At 35.2% G+C, this 9092-nt stretch overlaps 1 protein-coding gene and 1 long non-coding RNA gene across 3 annotated transcripts; one reads left to right on the plus strand and one right to left on the minus strand.

The window, feature by feature from the left end:
• Positions 1-642: 642 nt before the first annotated feature.
• LOC141825510 (uncharacterized) lies at positions 643-2537 on the minus strand. Of its 2 annotated transcripts, XR_012601515.1 has the most exons (4): positions 2015-2537; positions 1825-1895; positions 1540-1657; positions 643-1018 (listed from the first exon to the last, which is right to left on the minus strand). It is a non-coding gene; the product is annotated as an uncharacterized LOC141825510 (long non-coding RNA). The 2 variants fall into 2 exon arrangements; XR_012601514.1 differs by lacking the exon at positions 643-1018 and having other exon boundaries at positions 1440-1657.
• Positions 2538-5894: 3357 nt separating this feature from the next.
• LOC141823597 (transcription factor RAX2-like) lies at positions 5895-6903 on the plus strand. Its single transcript, XM_074710887.1, has 3 exons — positions 5895-6035; positions 6236-6365; positions 6450-6903. The coding sequence occupies exons 1-3, from the start codon at positions 5900-5902 to the stop codon at positions 6901-6903; spliced, it is 720 nt and encodes a 239-aa protein (XP_074566988.1). The 5' UTR covers positions 5895-5899.
• The last annotated feature ends 2189 nt before the right edge of the window (positions 6904-9092 follow it).

The following is a 9092-nucleotide window of genomic DNA, read 5'->3' on the forward strand; positions in this document are numbered from 1 at the left end:
GTTTAATTTGTATAATCTTCTTGATTTGATCTAACAATCTTCCCTCTTAGCTAGGCCAGTTTTGGATGGCCTTGTGACTTGTTAAACATGCTTCATTCTATTCATCTAATTGGTCCACCCATCCAACTCAATTTATTTGCCTCTCCTCAGTCTAACCAAATCAAACACAGTTTGCCCACTCAATCTAAGACTAACTAATAGGTCAAGAAGGTCTTCTCTCTTGGTTAGACCAACCTCTACCATTGATTTGAATCAATGCACTCACTTAACTCCAACAACCTATGGTCACTTGACCAGTTTAATTCGCTGGATTTATTTGACTTGCATTTCGGTTGAATTGTCTGACCTATTAATTAGGGCTTATTAGGTGTGACTACCGGTGTGTTTTTAATAGACTAAAACTATTCCAAATTCAATAAGAATTAAAATGAGCATTTCTAGTATAATAAATGATACTAGTATCTTAAATCCATTTTCTTGGGCTGATGTCAAATTCATTTTTACAGCCAAATGAAGAACATTCGTTCACTAAAAAATTCACAGCTGTTTTTATAAATCAAACGCATTAGAAGTAATTAATTTTCTTAGTTCCTTGAAAAGCTAAAAAGGAAAATATAAGTAATTGAGATAGCATAACAAAAAAAAAAAATCGATAATAGTGACTTGTTCACTAGAGACGTTCATTTCAAGTAAACTCAAATTTATGATACAATGGAAGAAGACAAGTGGGTGAGTGAGCAAATCATCTTTCACGGGTGGACGCCACCGCTTGCAGCGCGGGCCCAACTGCTAGCCAGCCAGCAGACTGTAGATAATCCACAAACATGATGTTTTGGATGCAATCAAAATGTTCACAAATATTGAATACTGTATCAGTAGTATTTTTGTCGTCTGAATACGGCGATCCTCCGGCGAGTGGAGAATCATCGTACGTAGGCATCTTCACTCCTGTTCTGGCGTTAAGGTGGCGATCCTCCGGCGAGTGGAGAATACATTTGATCTCTATATAATCCATCAACTGTAACATCATGCATTAGAATACATTTGATCTCTATATAATCCATGCTTTATGATATGAAAAACAAGCATGATGCAAAATCATTGCTGATTAATTTGTCCATTTGATTTGGGCTTGTCAAGCGAAGTGCATCCATCTATACATGAAGGGCAGTATAAATACAAAGATTAATCTCTTCATAAAAGTTCGAGCTTTTGAGTTAAATGGGTTAGTCAATTCACTTTGACATTATAAATCATATCTATGTACCCCATGCTTTAGGAGACTTGTTGCCAGTATGGCATTAGACAATGGGATTGGCCATGACAAGAAGAAAAGGCATGATCAAAAAATGTTAGTCATTTTAACAGAAAGACAAACGGAAGGAGCAAGCATGATCCAAAACATACTCATCTCAAGAACAATAAAACTTTGCAAAAAGTTAAAGATTAAGACTTCGATCACAGAATTATACTTAAAAATAAGAAACATTCAATGACTAAATAAACGAGAAGAATAAAAGAACATTTGTTACTACATACCTGGAATCAGGTTCCAAAACCCATCTCCAGTAGGAGTCTGTATCTGCCCACAAGTTTAGACAATCTTTAACTTCCAAATCCTTAACTTTTTCCATTTGAGTTTGTGACCAACATTGACCTACAGTAGGCTTAAACTTAAGTTAATCTGATTTTTTTTCCTTTTTAGATTTATTTTCATGTGCTCGAAATTAATAAAGACTAATTGTTGTTTCTGAGACCAAAGAGGATTCTACAAGTAGTAGTGTATCAAAAAGTAAATAAGCAGAAGGGGAAAAAAATACTAACTTCACTTCAGCAATAAGTTTGAGTTTCTGCTGATTAGCCGTCTGTAATTTCTTCCTCTTTCGTTCTGTTTCCTGCAATAAAATTTGCAGTTCATCAGATGCAGATACATCTACATGATTAATGTCGTTCAAGAAATCTCAGAGATTTCTAGTAGTGATTCTTCATATTCTGTCTAATCTGAAAAATGGACCTGAGGAAAAGCTACATGAGTCATTTTTAGCACTCTCCAATCTCCACTTCTTAAGAAGAAGAGCCTGAAGATCATGGTGCTCTTTTTTGTCAGGATCTTTGTGATCCTGCAGGAGAATCCGGTGTCGGAGCCGCGCCATGGTCGCCTCGCCCGCAAGATCTCGCCTTTTGAGGCAGAATAAGGAAGAAACCCTAGATCGCAGGCACCAGATGGGTCAAGGTTCCCCCTCTTCTCCAGCTTTCATAGCCGAAAGGCCCACTTAAATTGATGGCAGTCAAAGGGCGGGCGGGCTAGGTTTTGCTGCTCGGTGTAGGCTCTTCTGGCCTGCATGGGGAAAATTGTTAGCTAACCATCTTGCCGCCGTCGAGGAGGATCGATTGGTCACACAACCGGAAGAAGAGCTCCCTCTTGGAGGAGAAGTCAGTAGGACGGTCGGCTCTGGCGAGGATGGACACCAGATCGGAGGGAGGAAGCTGTTCCATACAGAGTCGGAAGCCGCGGCGGACCAGAAGGCCAATCTAAGGCCGACGGGAAAAGTGTTAACCGGTTCGACTTCCGTAAAAGTATTTTAATCAATTTAAACTTATTATTTTAATATTTAAAAATTATATATTTTATTTTATAATTTATTACTTTATTAAATAAATATTATAAAATAAAATATCATTTAAAAATAAAAATGAAATTCATATTTTTTTAATATATAAAATTTAAAATGATATTAATAATATATCAATTTCATAATGAATTGATTACATATATTATTTTATAATTAATAATCATCCAAATAATCAATTATGAAGTTAATTAATAAAATTTTATTAGTGATCTCAAGGTGTCTCATATAAATAATAAATTAATAATGGTCGAGCCAATAGTGCCATTGACGATCACACACACCTCCACTTCCGATCGATGGATCTAGTTTGAGGTCAGACACTAAGACTCCGGGCAAATTATAATGTCGTTGTATATATAATTGTGATATCTCGTGCGACATAAGTGCACGATTGTGGGTTACTTTATTTGACTTGCAATTATGTTATTTAAGGATTTATTTTATTAGGGTTTAATAATTAGGTTATAGTATTAATTTAAAAAATAATAAAATTAACAAATTTTAGTTGATTACGGGGTGTGAGGGGTAAAGGAATGCGGAATAACAATCCAATATATCCCGTGAATATTTAAATTTTTTTATTTTAATTTTTTTCAAACCTTATAATATATATTGTTCCTTTATTTTCTTTCTCACTTGATTGTTCTAGCTTAGGTCTCAGAAGCTGCTCCATTGTAACTTGGCGTGGTTGGTTGAATCTGATCTCTGCCCTTTCTTCTCTTTGAATTTTATATAAAGTAGTCTCCTATATATCATAAGATAAGAGAGAGTATATGTATATGCATTTCTCTAGACGACTCTCTTTTCGCTGATATGATCCATTCAACTTTTCGCTTTATCCCTTCGAATGAATCAAACTTAAACTCTTTTTCATTAAAAAAATAGAAAGAAAAAGGAAAAGAAATTTCGCAGATGAGCTCGTACGTGGCTTTCAGGCTTTTACCGATCGAATTAATTTGGATCAGGAGGAAGACCAGTTCAAAAGCTTCTCCACTCGCTGCTCTTGTCGTGGAAGTAATTGGCATTCTCGACGTATATATATTAAACTGCTTTCGGTCTTCAAATCTTACTCATCGTCGTTTAATTAGTCAAAGAACAAACAAAAAAGTAAAAAATAAAATAATAATTGTGTTACTTGTATTAAAACCAATAAGTTTGCGTTTCCACTTAAATGGATGCATGTTTGACAAAGACAACCATTCGCTGAATAAATATACGAGCATAATTAAAATCAGAATCATCGTTTAATGCATGATGAAGCTTGCATCAACTTTTATTTTTGCGAAAATAAATAAAATAATAATCTCATATTATCTGTCTCCCTCATATACTAAGGTTTTTAAATCTTTCATCTTCAAATTTTAGCATCCATTTAATACAAAAATAATCCCATATTTTCGGGATATATCTCTTTGTTATCTATTAAATTTCTTATTATTTTCATCCATAATTAAGAATAATTTACATATTTGTTTTTTTTAAATAAATTTATGATTTTTTTTTTGAAAAAAAGTATGAAAAAGTCTAAAATGACTTTATTTGTAAAATAGAGGAAGTATAATAAAAACTATACCAAGGACTATGCTAATAATAACTAATTTATAGCCAAGTTACCCAATTGAACAAGTATAGTTGTGCAAGCAACGGATTGATCTGATGGATGTTTTTATGGAATTGAAGAGACCGACATCAAAATCGCACGTACCGACAATAAATGACTTCACATGCAATTTTTTTAGGAAATAATGCAACAATTAATTTTAATTTTGAGTAAAATAAGTATTTTTCACCTTAGAATATAATGTTTAATTTTGTCATAAATACTCTTAAATGAATTGTCTAACTCTGCCAACTGGTTTTAAAACATTAACCTTACTATTCCACCATCTAGCACGTAAGTATATATTCCTAATTCTGATCAAAATTACTACATAATTATTTTAAAATTATTTAGTCACGTTGTTACAATTTTTGATGCCTTATAATATATTCATATATTTTTGGATTAAATATCTGAATAGAAAATAACTATATAATAATTTTATATTAACAGTTATAGGACCATTTTAAAATCATTTAATTATTTTTCAGATAATGAGAATTTATTTGTATCACTTTACTCTTTATTATTAATATTTTTATTTTTTAAAATGTATAACTAACTGCATGGGAATTTTAGTTAAAATTATTTTTTAAAAATTGCTTAGGTATATATGCCAAACCAGTTGAACAATCAATTTATTTATTTTTATAAAAATAAAGATCTAACAATTGATTTAAAGTTGATTTATTATAGAATTTAATTTTGCGAGGGGTCCATTTGATATTTTAGAGAAATGAATTACTCTTTTGATATCCTAAAAAAAAGACACTCTTTTAATTTTTAATCATTAATTTCGAAATAAATGAAGGATGAATTAGAGAAAATGGCGTGGAGGAGTGATCCTTGAACGTAACATAATATCTACGATCGAGCACATTCTAATAAAAAGCCTAATATAGTTGAATATACTTCTTCAGAGGAAGCATCTGCGTAATTGTATTTAATTAAAAAAATCCACTAGTCAAACTAATTTACATATTTGCTCTGCATAATATATAATTAAACACCCAGTTCCACAGCTACCTATGAATCTTTACAATTTTAAGTATTATTAAGTATAACCAAATTATACCCAGAAATAGTCAATTGTTGGATTCTCGGAACCCCTAATATTTATTATTATTATTATTATTATTAATTTTTATGTATTTATTTATAAACATAATGTTTGCCTAAAGAGTGCAGCTGGCTGGCCACACCTAGGACTAAGAAAGGTGTGATAGTCATTGAGACATACACTACAACAAAAGAACTGCGAGTGTGATCATGAATTGTCTGTGAACACGCTGGTGAAGACCAAGCATTCGAAGCTTGTGAAAACAGGTTCCTATGCATGGCCATCCACGTTGGACTTGTTATAATTCTGAAACATTCTCATGCAAACTAATCATCAAACTGAAAACAACAACAACAACAACAGCAATAATAATAAAATAATATAAAGTGGAAAGAATGCGTAAAAGGAAAAAGACACGAAACAGTCGCAGCTTGTGTCTATATAAACATACAGTAAAGCCATTTGGCATCCGCAACTCACGCTCATCCACTCCAATTTTATTTCTCTCAGCTTTATCTGCTTTCTCTGATCGATCTGCTCTGCTCTGCTCCTCGGTTTCTGGTCTTCTTCTGTGTGATCTTTAATTAGGTTTGACCTGATTCACTGATGGGGAGGGCGCCGTGCTGCGACAAGGCCAACGTGAAGAGAGGGCCGTGGTCGCTGGAGGAGGACCAACTACTCCGGAGTTACATAGAGGAGCATGGCACCGGCGGCAACTGGATTTCTCTTCCCCGGAAAGCAGGTTTGTAACTTGATTTCGTCTTACCCAAGTTTGTTTTTCATAGGCGTTGCTTTTGTTTGCAATTACCTCAAAACCCGATCTTTGTAGTGGACAGTGAGCATTCACATCGAGACCTTTTTTTTTTTTGGTCTCTACGAGATTGTGGATTTAAACATTGAAATCTGATATAATTCTTCAATTTTTTTGGTTAATTGTTTCAGGTCTCAATCGTTGCGGGAAGAGCTGCCGTTTGAGATGGCTTAACTACCTCAGGCCTGACATCAAACGCGGTGGCTTCACGGAGGAAGAAGCCGATGTCATTTGCAGCCTTTACATTCAACTCGGCAGCAGGTAAATAATTTATCTGTTCACACCGCCATCGCAATCGTTATTTGCTAAATGAGATATCTGATCCTTTTAAAATCATATAATTAGGTGGTCAATTATCGCTTCTCACCTCCGTGGAAGAACAGACAACGATGTGAAGAATTACTGGAACACCAAGCTGAAGAAGAAGCTGATGGCAACTTACCCGATGAATCAAACACCTCCTCCTGCCGTCGACTTCGAAGTTAATTCTATCGGCACGGATTCCATCTTTGCGATGTCAGGGAAGGATAGACATCAGTTGTACTCGCCGTTATCCACCAGCTCAAGCTTGATGATGGAGCAGAGAGATGCGAGGTCCAAAAACAACGAGCAAGAAGGCTCGGCCTCTTCGTCGACAGTAGCCACCGTCTACGAGAGCAGCAGCAGCAGCGCCATGGGTTACTTGAGTTGGCCGGCCGACGAAGATGACATGTTTCTGACGGATTTCGACATGGGATGGATTAGTGAGCTTCTGGCGACGCCACGGGAAGTGGCTCCGCTTCTGGCTCGTTCGATTTAAGCCTCTTCTGCGGTGATGACCCAGAAGGGAAAATTCCACTTTGGCCGTGTCAACTGTTTTGTTTCGCATTCATTTGTTGCTAAATTATATTTTACCAGTCAAACATTTGTAAAGTTGGACCATTTTTTTTTTATCCTGCCAGAGTCAAAACGGTGGTTAATGGTGGAAAAGTCTGCCTTTGACTTTTGCAATAAAGTTTCACACTATCTACAGAGTAAAATCTAAAAGCTACAAAATCACTCGAGAATTTAGTTTTTTATACTAATTTCATATTATATTAGAACAGATAATGGTTTAACGTACCTTTTATTTTATTATAATTATATACTATACAAATGTGCAAATGTTTTATTGTCAAAATAATTAAATGTAGTGATATGAAGTCACCTCTCAAAAAAAAAATAATAATAAATCTCAGTCAGTCTAATGGACTCAATCCCTAAGAGTGGCCGATCCGGTCCCACAGAAGTTTCCCACCGACCACCAGGGTAAATCAGAAAGCGCATACAGCGGCCAATCCAGATGCAATTGCATTCCCCATTTGGAAGAAAATTCTTGTAAATATGCTGTAGCTGGAGATCGAACTGCGGATTCCTGGGTGACACCATTGCCCCAGGGACATAAAGTCACCTCTCAAATGTCTACTCAAAGGGCAAAGAGAATAGTCCATCAAGTTTAAAGTTAGAAACTGAAGGAAAAATCAAATTGAACAGACAGACAAGTCAAAGAAAAATGAATTGCCAAGATGAACAAGCGGGGTAAAATGAATGGAAGATAGACTTAGACATATGAGCAAACTGAACACGTTGAGTGGATAGATGAATTTCAACAAATGGATAAGCCAAGGATTTGCTTCCCTAAATAAAATTCAACAAAGTAGCTACAAGGGAAAAGAAGGCAATTCACCATCACTGTCAAAGCTTCAAGAGTACAATTAGAGTGTTAATGCAAACTCATGTAACACAATGGGAGAACCAACAAATCCTAATGGATTAACGAGTCTGCACATAACTGATTCTAGGAATTAGAGACACGACCCAACTCATTCAATAGATTACACATAACCAGAATTCTGAATCCAGCTCCAAAAAATGAAGGTACTATCAGATTTTCGTTTTCCAGAGCATTATAGAAAGGCAACTCTTCGGAATGTCTGAATGACAACTCTACAAAAACTCATCATGTTGAATCAATTACAACACATGCTTGATATGTCACACGGATCTTAATAAACAGAAATACCAAGCAAACAAGCAATACATCAAAGTTTTCAATGTCTTTAAATAGTAATAATAACAATATTAATACTCAGTCTTCAATAATCAAACGACAAGAACTTAAATATCTGAAAGCCATATTGCAGGCTATCCAACAGAATCATACATTACCTTGCTGATGTAGCAAAATTGACTTCCATTACAAAGGTGCTAGTTGCACTAATGTGGCTTGTTTCAGATGCAGCTTCTGTGTGGTAGTACTGGTTGTTCGTAGGCAGGAAGTGAGATCTAGGCCTGTTGGAAGCCCGCTCCAGCATCAAACTCTCCTTCAGTTCCACCACCACGTCAGTCATACTTGGCCTCTCGTCGCCGGTGCTCTCTGTGCATCTCAATGCCATGATCAGTTGTTTTCCACATGGAATTTAATTATATCATACTCTCCTCGCAATTTTATGTCAACTACATTCTCTTTGATTCCACTTGAAAGCCTTTGCCGTGTCCATTGAGTTACATTCATGCGATTTTGATTGGCATTTACAATTGGAGGTCGGCCTGTGATCAACTCTAAGAGAACCACTCCAAAACTGTAAGTAAGAGCAATTGTGATACCTAAATAAGAGCAAAAACATAGTAAAATTACAAGTAACTGAAACTGAGCCATTAAGGTATATGCGTCTTAACAAGGTTGTGTGCATAACTGCATGTGCTCAAATAAAATTCCTAAACTACTTTATTTGCCAGCATCAAACACTAAATGGCATTTATTGAAGACAATAGGCACACATGAATTGTATGGATCTTATTTTTCCTCCGTGCTCTGTATATGAAAGGCTATATCACTATTATATTCACATCAGTTGGATCGTTTTTGTTAATATTAACTAAAAGTGTCTTTGTTCTCCCTCCATCTCTAACTAGTATTCTTTTTTATCCCTTCTACTAATGAAAATTTTCTATGAAATTCACTCTTAA

This window comes from Curcuma longa, chromosome 3, assembly GCF_044706935.1.
Source record: "Curcuma longa cultivar G26 ecotype Majalengka, Jawa Barat chromosome 3, ITB_CL_G26_1.1, whole genome shotgun sequence".
Taxonomy (NCBI): domain Eukaryota; kingdom Viridiplantae; phylum Streptophyta; class Magnoliopsida; order Zingiberales; family Zingiberaceae; genus Curcuma; species Curcuma longa.

What these genes read in the sequence shown, in the direction of transcription:
- LOC141823597 (XM_074710887.1), top strand. Translation starts at nt 5,900, where the DNA reads ATGGGGAGGGCGCCGTGCTGCGACAAGGCCAACGTGAAGAGAGGGCCG. An exon ending in TTCTCTTCCCCGGAAAGCAG is followed by an intron (nt 6,036 to 6,235) that starts GTTTGTAACTTG and finishes TAATTGTTTCAG; the next exon opens with GTCTCAATCGTTGCGGGAAG. An exon ending in TACATTCAACTCGGCAGCAG is followed by an intron (nt 6,366 to 6,449) that starts GTAAATAATTTA and finishes TCATATAATTAG; the next exon opens with GTGGTCAATTATCGCTTCTC.